This window comes from Rhinatrema bivittatum, chromosome 2 (genome assembly GCF_901001135.1).
Source record: "Rhinatrema bivittatum chromosome 2, aRhiBiv1.1, whole genome shotgun sequence".
NCBI classification, from domain to species: Eukaryota; Metazoa; Chordata; class Amphibia; order Gymnophiona; family Rhinatrematidae; genus Rhinatrema; species Rhinatrema bivittatum.
The window spans coordinates 755,958,639-755,974,301 of record NC_042616.1 but is presented as its reverse complement, the minus strand read 5'-3'; the positions used below and the strand labels follow the sequence as shown (position 1 = coordinate 755,974,301).

At 46.2% G+C, this 15,663-nt stretch overlaps 1 protein-coding gene across 2 annotated transcripts in view; it reads left to right on the top strand.

Moving 5' to 3' along the window:
• The window catches only part of TAF2 (TATA-box binding protein associated factor 2), a 316,921-nt gene that overhangs the window by 95,070 nt on the left and 206,188 nt on the right, over nt 1–15,663 (top strand). For both annotated transcript variants that reach the window (XM_029591949.1, XM_029591950.1), the window contains one exon: nt 5,316–5,415. In XM_029591949.1, the coding sequence (XP_029447809.1) occupies nt 5,316–5,415 (100 nt within the window). The remainder of the gene's footprint in view (nt 1–5,315; nt 5,416–15,663) is intronic.

Genomic DNA, 15,663 nt, shown 5'->3' with positions numbered 1-15,663 from the left:
GCCCAAGAGAGGGGCAGGCTCGGGTTCAGGTTCATCCCAAACACCTCAATGACATTTTGCCAACCCACCCTCGGAATGAGGAGATAGGGGGGTCGACTGTCCCTCTTCTACCAGCGGTGGGTCGAGATCATTTCGAGCAAATGGGACCTGGAAGTCATACGAGAAGGATATGCACTGGAATTTCACAGCACTCCTCACAACGTATTCATGATTTATTTATTTATTTATTTATTTATTTATTTTTATATACCGATGTTCCTGTATAATATACATATCGCACCGGTTTACAGTGAAATCAAACTGATGCCTCTAGGGCAGCTTACAATGAAACATAAAAACTAACAATAAATAACTTGGACTACCTCTTGGGCAGCTTACAATGAGAACAGAGTAACAAAAAAGTACTTGGACAATAAGGAATTTGCAGAGAACTTACAATGAACAACAAGGCCTCATTAAACTGAGATATGGCACTATAAGAAACGTAAGTACAGAGGGAGAGGGGAATCAGGGTGTAAAGTGTCATTGTATTCCTCTGGTCTTAGTTCTCCGGGAAGGCTTGGGCGAAGAGCCAAGTCTTTAGCTTCTTTTTGAATGTCCTGTGGCAGGGCTCTATGCGGAGATCCGGAGGGAGTGAGTTCCAGAGAGGGGGGCCCGCCGTGGAAAGAGCGCGTTTCCTTAGAGACGTTTTTGCTGGCTGGGTAAGAAGCGTGTTCTTGTACGCATATCTGGTCGGTCTCTTAGAGGAGTGCTGTTGGAGTTGATAAGTAAGGTTGAGAGGGGAGATGTTGTGAATGGCCTTGTGTATCATCATAAGGCTTTTAAAGTGAATTCTATATTTAATCGGCAGCCAGTGTAGGTGCTGTAGGATGGGGGTGATATGTTCCCTTTTTTTAGTGTTTGTGAGAATTCTGGCTGTGGCATTCATGACCAACTGAAGTGGTTTGATGGTGCAAGCAGGGAGACCCAGCAGGAGTGAGTTGCAATAATCCAGTTTCGGGAGGATGATGGATTGTAGTACCAGGCGGAAGTCACGGTGGAGAAGGAGTGATTTTAATTTTTTTAATACTTGCAATTTGAAGTAGCATTCTTTTGTGGTGTTGTTAACGAACTTGCTGAGGTTGAGTCGGTTGTCTAGTAGTACACCCAGGTCTCTCACTTGGGTAGTGCGGTCAATTGAGATGCTGGGACATTGGTTGGCAGTTGTGGGGAAGAGCGGGATGTAGTTTTCTGGAGCTATAAGAAGGATTTCAGTTTTGTTGGTGTTTAGTACCAGGTTGAGGCTGGAGAGTAGGGTGTTGATTGCTGCGAGGCATTTGGTCAAGAAAGACAAGGTATTTTGAAGAGAATCCGCTATAGGGATGAGTATTTGTATGTCATCCGCATATAAGAAATGCATTAGCTTGAGTTTGGTTAGTAGTTGACAAAGTGGGAGAAGATAAATATTGAACAGAGTAGGTGACAGGGATGATCCTTGAGGTACCCCCAGCTTTGAGTCACAGGGGTGAGATTCTTTGCTATTTATCTTTACCTTGTATGACCTGTTTTCCAGAAACGATTTGAACCAATCTAGCGCTGATCCTGTGATTCCAATGTTGGCTAGACACTGAATGAGGCAAGAGTGATTCACGGTGTCAAACGCTGAGGAGAGATCCAGTAGTGTGAGAAGGAACGGTTGGCCTTTTTCTAAATTAAGGAGAATGGTGTCTGATAATGTGGCTAATAGGGATTCCGTGTTCCTGGACTTACGGAATCCGAATTGGTTTGATGTAAGGATGTCATTTTCGTCTAAGAAATTGGAGAGTTGTCTGTTTACCACCTTCTCCATGATTTTGGCAATCAAAGGAAGGTTGGCTATAGGTCTCCTTGCTACTCCCAGCACAAGAAGCAGGCAGTGGAGTTTACTATTTTAAGTCTCCTCAGGATGAGGGCTATAATCCCAGTACCTGCTCTCCAGGAAAATATGGAGCATTATTCCATCATACCCAAGAAGGAAGGTTCCTTTCGCACCATCCTGGACCTCAAGAGTGTCAACCAACATCTATGAGTGAATCATTTCTGCAAGGAAGCATTACACTCCATGATAATGGCTGTACAATCGGGAGAGTTCTTAACCTCCCTGGACCTATCCGAGGCCTACCTTATATGTTCCAATCTGTCAAGAACACTAACGTTTCCTACACTTGGTGGTACTGGGTCGCCATTATCAGTTCAGGCACTGCCCTTTGGCCTAGCCACCGCACCCAGACAATTTTCCAAGATTATGATGGTTGTAGGGGCAGCATTTAGAAAAGAGGGAATCCTGATGCATGTGTACCTGGACAACTGATTGATCTGGGCCAGATCAGTGGAAGATAGTCTTCGAGTGACCAACAGGGTAATCTCCTTACTTCAGGAACTCGGTTGGGTAGTAAACCTGGACAAGAGCTGACTCAAGTCTTCCCAGTCCTTGGAATATCTGGGAGTCTGGTTCAATACCAAGCAGGGCAAGGACTTCCTTCCGACCATGTGGATAAGGAAGTTGTTGTCCCAAGTGCGTCAGTTGACGAGCTTGGATACGCCTGATGGTGTGGCACTATCTCCAAGTTCTCGGTTTGATGGCGGCAACCCTGGAAGTGGTGCCTTGGTCGAGGACACACATGCGACCACTTCAATGCTCACTGCTGTCACATTGGAACTCGCAGTCTCAAGACTTTTCAATTCGCCTCCACTTGCTGATGGGCGTGTGCTCTCGGCTCCAGTGGTGGCTGCAGGAAGTTCATCTGAGCAGGGGTGTTTCCCTGTCCTCACCAAACTGGCTGGTCCTCATGAGAGATGCGAGTCTCCGGGACTGGGGAGCTCACTGTCAGGAACTATCAGCCCAGGGATGTTGGATCGAAGAAGAGGCCCTCTGGAACATCAATGGTCTGGAAGCCCGGGCAGTCAGATTGGCATGTCTACAATTCAGCCACAGACTCTAGGGTCAAGTGGTCCACATGATGTTGGACAATGCAACGACGAAAGCCTACATCAACTGCCAGAATGGAACCAAAAGCCAGCAAGTGTCAGAGATAGACCTCCTTATAGAATGGGTGGAAATACTTCTACAGATGATCTCAGCCTCCCACATCACAGGAAAAGTCAATGTCAGAGCAGACTTTTTAAGTAGGGAGAGTCTGGATCCAGGAGAGTGGGGGGTGTTGGCCAAAATCTTTTCAACTGATAGTATATCATTGGGGCTTCCCATCCATCAACCTGCTGGCCACATCTCACAATGCGAAGGTTCCCCATTTCTTTAGTTGCAGAAGGGATCCATGGTCCCTGGGGACTGATGCTCTCATTCATTCCTGGCTGGAAGAAGAGATGCTATATGCCTTCCTCCATGGACTCTGCTGGACAGGGTCATTCGCAGAATCGAGCATCAGAGGGGATTAGTCCTACTAGTAGCTCCAGATTGGCCCAGGTGTTTGTTTTATGCTGACATGCGGAGACTCTGGTGGAGATCTCTTTGTGCCTCCCACCTCACAGGGACTGATCCTTCACGAGGATCCGACTCTATTCTGTCTTATGTTCTGACCCTTGAGAGGGCTTGCCTGATGAAGTGAGGATATTCTGCGGCGGTAATTGCCACCTTACTCCGTGCTTGGAAGTTCTCTATGTCCCTAGTATATGTACGAGTCTGGAGAGTATTTGAGGCCTGATGTGAGGAATGCAGTGTCCCCCCCGTCCCCCCCCCCTCGGGCAGTCAAAATCCCACTAATTCTGGAATTTTTTTACAGGACGGCCTGAATAAAGGTTTGGCCCTCAACTCCTTGAAGGTGCAGGTAGCGGCGCTCTCCTGTTTCAGGGGCAATGTGAACGGACTCCCACTGTCAGCTCATTCAGACGTGGCCCATTTTCTGAAAGGGGTGAAGCACCTTCGGCCACCTCTACGGTGGCTTTTTCCCTTATGGAATCTTAACCTAGTATTGGAATTTTTGACAGGGCCCTCCTTTCAACCGCTGCACAGTCTTCCCTTGTGTTTATTATCCTTGAAAACAGTGTTCCTGGTGGCTATATGCTTGGTATGTCTCATCTCTAAACTGCAGGCATTGTCATGTCGGGAACCGTTCCTCCGGATTTCTTCAGGAATGTTACAGCTTCATACTGTTCCATCCTTCTTGCCCAAGGTAGTTTCGGAGTTTCATTTGAATCAGTCCATTTCATTGCCATACTTGGATAAACACAAGGACAGGGAGGAATACCGCCTCCTCCATCATTTGAAGGTCCGTAGACTTTTGGTGCGGTATATGGAAGTTTCAGAACTGGTCTAAAAGATGGGGACCGCCTGTTTGTCCTTAACGGTGAAAGGAAGCAGGGGGAACCAGCTTTACGGGCTACCATAGTTTGCTGGATTACGGAGGTGGTCATGGGAGCCTATGTGGAGGCAGGAAAGCCATTACCTTCTCAGGTTAAAGCTCATTACACTAAAGCTCAGGGTGTCTCATGGGCGGAAGTTAGACTGCTGTCTCCCGTCGACATCTGCCAAGCAGCAACGTGGTCCTCCTTGCACACCTTCTCCAGGTTCTATCGCCTGAATTTACAGACCTGAGAGGATACAGCCTTTGCAAGGCCAGAGTTAACAGGACCATGGGCAGCCTCCCACCCTGTTTGGGAGTAGCTTTTGTACATTCCATTGGTCCTGAGTCCATCTGGCTACTCGCTAGGAAATGGAAAATTACTTACCTGATAATTTCATTTTTCTTAGTGTAGCCAGATGGACTCAGCATCCCGCCCTTGACTGCCCAAGAATTGTGCCAAGAATTCACCTGTGGAGTGGATATCGAATCCAAGAGATTATGGGTAAGCCTTCATCCAGTCCCTAGATCAGGGCACCTGTATGCTTACTGGGATTCAGGGTTTATGATTGGTTGAGTACAGTTATGGTTATCCATTTTTAATTATATTTTTAATCAAGGTTTTTCACTAGTAGATCCACAGTGGCTTTTGAAGAGATTAGTGGAGGGCTGAGGTCACTGCAAGGGTGTATGTAGGGTGACGTTAGCTTTGAATTCTGACTCCATCTCCATCTGCTGGCAGGGGAGCATAGCCCATTGGTCCTGAGTCCATCTGTCTACAGTAAGGAAAACGACATTATCAGGTAAGTAATTTCTCCAATTACTAGCTTTCTGGTTTTACGTGCCCCATTTTCAGCCTTCCATCTTACATTTAGCTTAATTTGAGAAGAAATGTGTATTAAACTCTAGCTGATTATTTTTTACAATTTTTTTCCTTCTTATAACAAAATAGCTATACAAATCATGAAGGCAGAATTCATGTTTTTATGTCATTGGCAGGTCAGATGAGTGGGTGCTGAAAGGAATCTCAGGCTACATATATGGTCTTTGGATGAAAAAGACCTTTGGTGTCAATCAATATCGGTATTGGATTAAAGAGGTGAGAACATCAAAGTACTTCGTTTTACAGCGTTATACAATTATGACAAAATGCAAGGACCAAATACTTTTCAGTTGAAGATTTTGCGCAGTGCATTAGAGAGCCATAGAAAAGAAGTTATACAAATGAAGAAAATAGAAGCTGGAAAAATGGTTCGCTCACTGGAGTGTCCTGAAATGCAAAGTTGTTCGACCCTAAGTCACTGAATTATGGCTCTGGGTGTTGGTAACTAAAAATAATTACCAGCGCCATGTGACACCTCTTTAGTAGGCCATGTGATATAAGGGAGTGGTGTCCTAGTAAACAGTTGATAGCACTAAAACGCCACACTCGCAACCTGCACCTTAGTTACTCTGAGCAACTAAAGGGACACCAAAATAGCCTGAATTGAGTACGAGAGGATTTTTTTTTTTTTTTTTAGGCTTTTGGGATGCTGAATTTTTCCATTGGTACTAAATGTTGGCAACTTAGTACCATGGTTTCCTTTCTGCCTTCTCCTTTTATTGAACCTTCTCTGTCCGCTCTGACCTGAGTATGCTTTCTGTTTGCTTCCCAACATTAAATGTAAGATTTCTACCTGAATATTTCTAGACTGCAGATTTTGTTCTGCTTCATTTCTGTTACTGGGCCACATCTACTAAGCATTTTCCCCATAGATTCAAAGGAGCCTATGCACTAAAATGAATGCTAAAAAATGTTTGTGTGCACTCATTAAAATGTTTAGCAGCAGGCTAACCCAGCTCTTAATAGGCAACTCACTAAATATTTTACTATTACAATATAGTTTGCATAGTGCGCATACTGTCACAAAAAGTGTACCATTGAAGTGCTACTTTTGCCTGAGCGTTAAATAGCATGTGGCCACTATATAAAATTAGCACAGAGCATGCTCAGCCCTTTTATCTTCATGATGATGACTCCTTGACTTAAAACTGAATAGAAGAAATCCAAAGCTGAAGGGAGAAGTAGGAGAGCAATTGGATCCTAGGATAAGAGGTTTAAGGACATCTGAGAGTTCCATAAAAGGGAAAAACAGCATCTACATGACCTTTGTTGTGTCTTGTACTCCTTTTGTCTTTTTCCTTTCCTTTGTCCATTGTTTCAGCTCTCTGAGTGAAAAGGTTAATGAGTGAATGTGTGTAAGGTTTTGTCCATCTATGTCTTCTATGTTATAAAGATCTTGAAAGCAGTGGCTGACGGAATGGAGCATGCATGGGTAAGTCTAGCAAGGAGAAGAAGGGGAAGGATGGTACTACCAGGAGAAAGGAGTCTATAGGATGGAGGCCTACCACAGTGCAGATAGATGCGGAGAGAGGAGGTTGTGATGGAGTAGGGGTAGAAACAGAGTAGCTGGATCAGAGGTTTGTAGGCAGGATCCCACATAGTACAGATCAGGCCCATTAAACACCAGATGGAGGAATACAGGACAGCTCAGTAGGGAGATGAAGGGGAAGGGAGGAGAGGTCAAGGAAGCAAGCATGTGCCTCCTATGTCTGATTGAAAAGGGGGAATGTGCAGAGGAACTGGAGGAGAAACAGGAGCTGGAGTCTGGACCAAACAGTACAAGGACAGATGCATGATCTTGCCAGTGGATGTATTACTTTATGGTAAAAGAAAACAGCCATATGCTAGAGTTGATACTGGAAAACTAGAGTGCTATGTAGAAGAGACTCAACAAGTCAAATCCTATCAGCAAAGAATATTTGGAAACAAATAGCATCTGATGTCATCAACCTCGAAGTCCACCCCAACACAATAAGACATATTAAACATCGATACCACAACACTCAGAGGGGCATCCAATAAAAGAGTACACACATCTATGGCCACAATTGCCTCGTTGTTCTCCTCTGCTCTTCCTGTCTTCCTGCACCATGGCCTCCCTGGCCACATCCTCTGTCTCATTTCTTCTGTCTTCTCCCCTCTTCTCCTAATCATTGTACTCCTTCTCTCTCTCTGCTGTCTCTATCCCATTTATCTCCTCTTCTCTGTCCCTCTCCATCTACTTCATAACTTTCCTGCTCTCTTTTCCACATTTCCAATAACTCCTGGTATAGCAACCACATCTCCTTCATTCTGATTCCAAAATGTGTCAAGTAGCTGAGTCCTTTAAATAGCAAATGAGGTAAAAAGTTAACACTTATTTAGAAGATGGGTGTTACATTTTAGACCTTAATGACTATATGCTAAACAAGACATGGAGGACACTATTTACTGCCTGATTGAATTTCATGAATTTTATTTACATGCATGTACATATACTAATATGTTGCCAGCCTAGTTTAGTGTGTGTGCTAGGGCTGACACAGTCCTTGTAAATTTAGAATTATCACTTCACCCTCCATTACTTCAGATACAAACTTAGAGGTCATTTACTAAGCTGCGGTAACTGTGTTACCACACAGATTTTGAAATTCTGTGCATTATCTGTAACTTCAAAATCTGGAGCAATGTGGCTGTTTAAATGAACTGATTTGCAAGCATTAATAGGCTAATGTTATGCTAATCAAATAACATGGCTTGCCTTAAAGCATAAGCAGCTTGTGAATAAAATATAAAGCTTGGGAGCGAGTGCCAAAGTGGTGGCGTGAATTACAAACTGGTTGACTGATAGGAGACAGTGTGTAATGTTAAATGGAGCCTACGCTGAAGAGAGAACCGTGTTAAGTGGAGTGCCACAGGGATTGTTGTTGGGACTTCTGTTCAATATCTTCGTGAGTGGAATTGCAGAAGGGAAAGAGGGTAAACTTTGTCTGTTTGCGGATGATAGTATGATCTACCATAGAGTGGACACGTCTGAAGGAGTAGAGAAAATGAAAAGTGATTTAAGAAAGCTTGAAGAGTGGTTGAATATTGAGAGCTGGGATTCAGTGCCAAGAAATGCAGAGTCCTGCATCTGGGATGTGGTAATTAAAAAGATGGGGGGGGGGGGGGGGGGGGGTGAAGGACTGATATGCACAGACCAAGAGCGGGATCTTGGGGTGATAGTGTCTGGCAAACTGAAGATGGCGAAGCAATGTGACAAGGTGATAGCACCAGGTCCACTTTATTTTAATTTTCTAAACTTTTCCCACTCCAAGGGTGGTAGGGAAGTGGCAGAGAAGTTCTCATTATTACCCCACAGGGGTTTGGACATTTTTGGCTGGTGGGGAGGAGGGGCCTGGGGGGCTGCACAGTCCCTTTTAAAAGACGGGGCCCTAGATGTGGTGGCTGCCATCTCTTGGAGCCTCATTACCATGGTATTTTCCCAGCTATGTTTTGCCACAGGGAGAAATAACATGGGATTCACTAACTTGCAGGACCGAGCACCATAGTTTAGTGAATCCTGTAGACCTTTTCCCTCCAGTGAAAATACCATGGTTTAGTAAATCTACCCCTTGATTTATTTACATAATGCTTGTTACTCACCCTTAAATCTTCCAGCATTAGAGCGGGGTCCGATATTAAGGTTATGGAAGCCTTCTGGGACAGGGAAGTACCTAATATATCTGAATGTGACATACTTTGAGCTACCAAAAAAAAAAAAGACAAGCTCAATAAATAAAATAAAAAAGAAACAATTTATTTATTTAAAGTATTTTTATTCTGGCTTTTCCTTAAATTATATACAGGGTGGATTACAGTAATTCATGCACTTATGTTTCAATTATATGCAGTTTTAAAAGCGTGCATCCTAAAGAGCCTTGATGTGCCCACTTCTGCCTCAACATGGCAAAAGCCATTTAGTACATCCTCGCTTCTTCAGTCACAGGAGAGATCCATGTTCTCTGGGCATCAATGCTCTCATACAGGTCTGGCTGGAAGAATCGACAGGAAATCTCATCTCTAGTGCAGTGCAAGCTTTTTTTTTTTTTTAAGAATATTACTCTGCATTAACACTTTTCCTGTTGTGTAGACAGATGGACTCAGGACCAGTGATGGAGACGGAGCAAGCTGATGTCACAGTATAAATACTCTTGCACTGACCCCAGCCTGCCAGTATTCTCCATCTCCAGCAGATGGTGTTCGTGCATCTCCCTATGGGGATTGTTGTGAATTTTTTGAAGGGAGAATTTTAATTTGAGAAATGAAAGCCCCGCTCTCCTGCGGTGATACCTAAAGGTCCCTTCCCTAGTTGAGAAATTCCTGAGGGGATTTGCATGGTCCCTCAGAGGTGTGCCTTGGTCTGGTAGCCAGTTAATGGCATGGACTTTGCTGCTTGTGCAGCTGAAAGGTGGTGGGTGCAGGAGGATGAGCGCGGTGGTTACGGCACATGCCCTCTCCCCCTGCAGCTGGAGACTCTCTATACTCAGTCTGTAAGTGCTGAGTTCCGATAAGTTTAAAAAAATAAAAAGAAAATTACTTCCAGAGACAGATGGGGGTTTTTAGGCTTTCCTTGGTCTCCATGTTCGGCGCACCGTTCCAATGTCGTTCCCGCCAGTTGGGGTTATGGGACCTGGGCAGCTTGACGGGTTGAGCAGCCCTGGTGAGCTAGGCCCCGCAATAGGCTTTTCTCGGCGCACCACGTGGTAAGCCGCAGCAACGTTTTTGCGCACTCCTCTGCATGTCTTACTGCCCTCTAGGATGTCTGCGTGAGCAGTGCATCAGCTCTGCGCCCACATTGTGTGCACCACGCTAGGCGTGATTTTTGCATACACAACTTTTTTGGGCATAGTGATGTGCACCAGCTGGGCACACTAGTAGTGCATGCACCTTGCAACACTTCATTCTGGGATGCCATGATTTTGTGCATGCAACTTTTTTAAGCGCAAGCTGTTTGAATGCACAGTTACTGTTGCTCGTGGCGCCGGTAAACAAGAAGCCTAAGTGCCTTTCGCTTTGTATTGCCTGTCATATTAGGGCTTCTCAGCCTGACCTGTCTTCAAACGTGTCAGCGGTGTTCAGATGCTCAGGAAGAGTTGTCTTCCTCAGATTTTGCTAAGCCTGGATCCTCTCATTCTGATGATGGCCTGGTTATGGTTTTGGCTGGAAGTGCGCAATATCTCGGTATTCCCTTGACTGGCTCCTCCACAGGAGATGGCAGTTCAGTTGGGCCTACTTCAGAACCTTCAGGGTTTGGTCTGGACCCAGCTGCTTTTCTTGGGTAGAGTTTTTTCAGGGTTTACAGGCCTTTGTTCAGGTGCAGTCCTCTGGTTCGCCCACTCCTGACAGGTCGGACCCTCAGTCGGTGCCCCTTCCCTCTTCCAATCCTACAGTTAAGTGCCATAGTATTCCTCAGTTTGCCATGGGTATCCCTGGTGGGGTTCCGGAATGCATGGATGAATAGGCAGATCCTGATTCCTTGGAAGATGGGGAAATTCCTCCTGGTTTGGAGTTGTATCAAAGCATGTTACGGTTCTTTCGTAGAAAAGAACTTCCGGCTCTAATTTCCCAGACTTTGAAGATGCTGGGAGTACCTGGGGTAGATTCTATGTCAGAGCTAAAGATGAATCCCATTTTGGTGTCCTTGTGTAAAGCTTCTTGTTTTTTTCCTGTTATGGATGCCATTCAAGAACTGATTGATCTTGAATGGAACGCTCTGCAGGCAAGTTTCAAAGGGGGTCGGGCATTGGAAGGCCTGTACCCTCTGGATCCCGCGGTGAGAGACTGTTTGCAATTTCCCAAAGTGGATGCTCTTGTCTGCGCCGTCTCTAAGTGAACGTCTGTTCCCGTGGAGGGAGGAGTGGCCTTGAAGGATGTGCATGATAAGCGGATTGAATCTGTTCTTAAACAGGCCTTTGACGCAGTGGTGATGAACTTGCAAATTGCTAACTGTTGCGCTCTTGTGGCACATTCTTGTGGATGATTCGGGGGTGAATTCTAGAGTAGTTATGGAACCCACAGATGCCTTTTTGACAGACACGGGCTGTGATTTGGTCCGTACCTCGGCCTGAGGAGTGGCTTTGTTGGTGATGGCAAGACATTGGCTATGGTTGCAGAAATAAGACTAATGAAAGATCTAAAACTCTTTAAAAAAAAGCTTAAAAACGTGGCTCTTCAAAAAAGCTTTTCACAATGAGAGTGGAGAGTAAGGAATACTAGCGGACAAGAAAGAGAACTCCGGCACACTGTTAAAAGTCAACAAATAGCAGTTATCCCTCCTTTATTATTTTTTCTCATACCTAAAGATTAATTTAAGAGTACAGTATTCTCATATGGATATCCTATTATTCATATAATTGGAACTTCCAATCCACAATCCAAATAGCGTATATTATTTGAATCATGTAACCGAAACTTTATTGGCACCTACTAGCTAATTTATAATCCTAACCAGACTTATTTATGTGCCTATCTGTAAACCGTTGTGATGGTATACTACTAAACGACGGTATAGAAAAATTTTTAAGTAAATAAATAAATAAATAAATTTGGTCAGCTGATGCAGCCTCCAAAGCTAATCTCACTAAAATGTCCTTTAAAGGCTCACCCTTGTTTGGGAGCGAGTTGGAAAACTGGCCAGTAAGTGGGGCGAATCTCCAGTACCCCTGTTACCGGAGGATAAGAAGCAATTGCGTGCATGCTTCAAGCATTTTCGTCCCTACAGGAACCCGGCCTTTCAGAGTACTCAGCCTTTTGGTAGGTCTTAGTCCTTTCGTTCCCAACAGCCCAAGAGAGGAGTGGGCTCAGATAGCAGACAGTCCCAAGCTTCCCAGTGAAGATTTACTGACCGACCTTCGGGAGGAGGAGTTAGGGGGGCGCCTATCTCTCTTTTATCAAAGGTGGGTCGAGATCACATCGGATCAATGGGTCCTGGAAGTGATATGGGAAGGTTATGCACTGGAAATTCGCAGCATTCTTCGGGACATGTTCATGGTGTCTCCATAAATAAAAGTTTCTAATCGGACATTTCTTGGCTTCTAATCTACTTTGTTGCCCTCATGGTGTCTCCTTGCCACTCCCCACAGAAGAAGCAGGCAGCGGAGACTACGTTTCTACGGCTCCTTTGGCTGAGGGCTGAGGTTCCCGTGCCTTCATCTCAGGAAAATACAGAGCACTATTCCATCTATTTTGTTGTGCCCAAGAAGGAAGTTTCCTTTCTTTCCAATCTGGACCTCGAGTGTCAACCGTCATCTGCAGGTGACTCATTTTTGTATGGAATTCTTGCATTCTTTGATAATGGCCAATCAGACAGGAGAATTTCTGACCTCTCTGGATCTATCCGAGCTGTTTCGAGCACCAATGTTTTCGGCGCTTTGCGGTGCTGGGTCGCCATTATCAATTTCGGGCACTGCCCTTTGGTCTGGCCACCGCCCCCAGAACGTTTTCCAAGGTTATGATGGTCGTAGCAGCAGTGTTGAGAAGAGATTGGATCCTGGTGCACCCATACTTGAACAACTGGCTGATTTGGGCCAAGTCTTTGGAAGAGAGCAACCTGGTGACCAGCAAGGGGATCTCCTTGCTGCAGGAGCTCGGCTGGGTGGTGAATCTGGTCAAGAGCAGTCTTCGGCCTTCTCAGTTGTTGGAGTATCTGGGAGTTAGCTTAGACATGAGGCTGGGCAAGGTTTTTCTGCCAGATGCACGGATCCAAAAGTTGATGTCCCATGTGTGTCAGTTGGTGAACGCTGTACGCCAGACAGAGTAGAGCTATCTGCAGGTGCTTGATTTGATGGCAGGTATCCTGGAAGTGGTGCCGTGGGCGAGGACACCTATGTCCTATTCAGCGCTCACTGCTGTCTCATTGGAACCCGCAGTCTCAGGACTATTCGGTTTGTCTCCACTTGCCGATGGAAATCTGTTGTCACATCCAGTAGTGGTTGCAGGAGGCTCATCTGAGAAGGAGAGTGTTCCTGACCTCCCGAACTGGTTGGTTCTCACAACAGATGGGAGCCTCCAGGGTTGGGGCACTCACTGTCAGGAACTGACAGCCAGGGATGTTGAACGACCAACGAGGCCCTTTGGAATGTCAATTGCCTGGAAGCTCAGGCGGTTTGGTTGGCCTGCTTGCAGTTTAGCCACAGCCTACAGGGTCGAGCGATCCATGTGATGTTGGACAACAAGACGACAGTAGCCTACATCAATCACCAGGGAGGAACTAAGAGTCAGCAAGTGTCGCAGGAAGTAGACCAGGCGGAAGGTCATCTACAGATGATCTCGGCCTCCCACATCGCCGGAAAGGACAATGTAAAAGCAGACTTTCTCAGCAGGGAGAGTCTGGACCCCAGCGAATGGGTGTTGTCCACCAAGCCTTTTCAGCTGATAGTGGATTTCTGGGGCCTTCCATCCTAGACCAGCTGGTGACTTCTCGCAATGCGAAGGTTCCTCATTTCTTTAGTCACAGAAGAGATCCGTGGTCCCTGGGTATCAATACTCTCATACAGGTCTGACTGGAAGACAAGTTGCTTTATGCCTTTCCCCTGTGGCCCTTGGTGGGCAGACTCATTTGCATAATCAAAGTCCTTAGAGGGCTAGTACTCTTGGTGGCTCCGTATTGGCCCAGGCGTCCATGGTATTCAGATCTGTGGAGGCTCCTGGTAGAGAACCCCTTTTGTCTTCCGTTGCATGTGGATCTGGTCTCGGAGTTTCATTTGAATCAGTCCATTTCTTTGCCGCTCTGACTAAGGTCTGGGACATGGAAGAGTATCGCCTTCTGCATTCCTTGGATGTCAAGAGACTTGTAGTGCGTTATCTGGAGGTTTCTGAAACTCTCTGAAAGTCGGATCACCTGTTTGTCCTTCATGGTGGAAGGAAGCAGGGCAAACCATCTTCGTGGGCTACAATAGCTCATTGCATAAGGGAGGTGATCGCAGCCACTTATGTGGATGCTGAAAAGCTGTTGCCAACTCAGGTTTGGGCTCATTCCACTAGGCCTCAGGCAGTGTCATGGGCAGAGGTTAGTTTATCTCCCCTTGATATCTGTCGAGCAGTAACATGGTCTTCCTTACACACCTTTTCCGGGTTTTATCGTCTGCATGTGCAAGCCCTGGAGGCACAGCCTTTGCATGTGCAGTGTTGACTGGACCGCGGGCAGCCTCCCGCCCTGCTCAGGAATATCTTTGGTATATTCAGGGCACCAAGACGCCCATAAGTGCAGGCATTGGCCTGCCTCGACCACAACTTCACGGCCTCACCGACGCCCGCACCCAACGCCCTGTGCCACCGGCACCGACCGACCCACCGGGGTCCAGCACCTAGCGGACCCAGTGAGGACACCCCGACCATTGCCGGTGAGGCCCTGCCTCCTTCGCATTGAGGCCCGCCCCCCCAGTGACCTCATCCAGGGTGCTGAGACGCTCATAAATGCAGGCTCAGGCCTCAGGCGCCGTGTGCCAAAGGTGTGTGACCAAAGGGGCAGGCCCCTTGATGTGCCCCTTTGTGCTGCCCCCTGTGTGCCGCCCATATCGACCCGTACCAGAACGGCATCTCGAGGAGACCTAACACAGGCACACCCCCATCTCTAACACCAACCTCCTCCCATGGTACTTGGACTTTAATGACATCAGCAACTGTAAGTACCCTACTACTAGATAACTATATTCAGTCCCTTACCTTCTAAACTTAGAATCCCCAATATGGAAGGGGAAAACAAAATCCCATCTTTAATCCACAACAGGAATGGAAAAAGAAGAGAACAAAGAACCCAAAAAGACCACGGTCCTTCACCGCCATCGCAATCAATCCCAACGCGCACATAACAGCCATTACTGTCTTAACTCTGTTGTTACTCAATGCCCAATCAATAACAAAAAAGATACCAGTTCTTCATGACCTATTACTAGATAAATGACCAGATCTTTTCTGTATCCCTGAATCATGGCTCAAAAGCACTGACGTTGCCCTTATCAACCAACTACCTAAAACAACCTACGACATCTACTCCTACCCAGGCCGAAAAGAAAAGGAGGCAGTTTATTATTCCTTGCATTAAAGAAACACAAATTTAAAATTCACCCTATTAGCCTACCACCTCCCTTCGAAATAGGTTTCTTCAAATCAAAGAACCTTCAAATTCTCCTGCTATATGCCCCACCTGGACCGGATACAAGGTATTCTTTGGATCTGACCACTTGACCGGCTGCGAGGTATTCTTTGGATCTCGATCCTTGGACTGGTTGCGGAGTTTCCTCAACTCCCATTATCTGAACTGTTCCACCTTTGATTCCACGACTTGCTGGAGGCGCCAGCTCAGCTTTACTCTCCACGGCCTGCTGAGGACATCTACCTTTGATTCCACGACCTGCTGGAGGCGCCAGCTCAGCTTTACTCTCCACGGCCTGCTGAGGACATCTACCTTTGATTCCACGACCTGCTGGAGACACCAGCCATCCG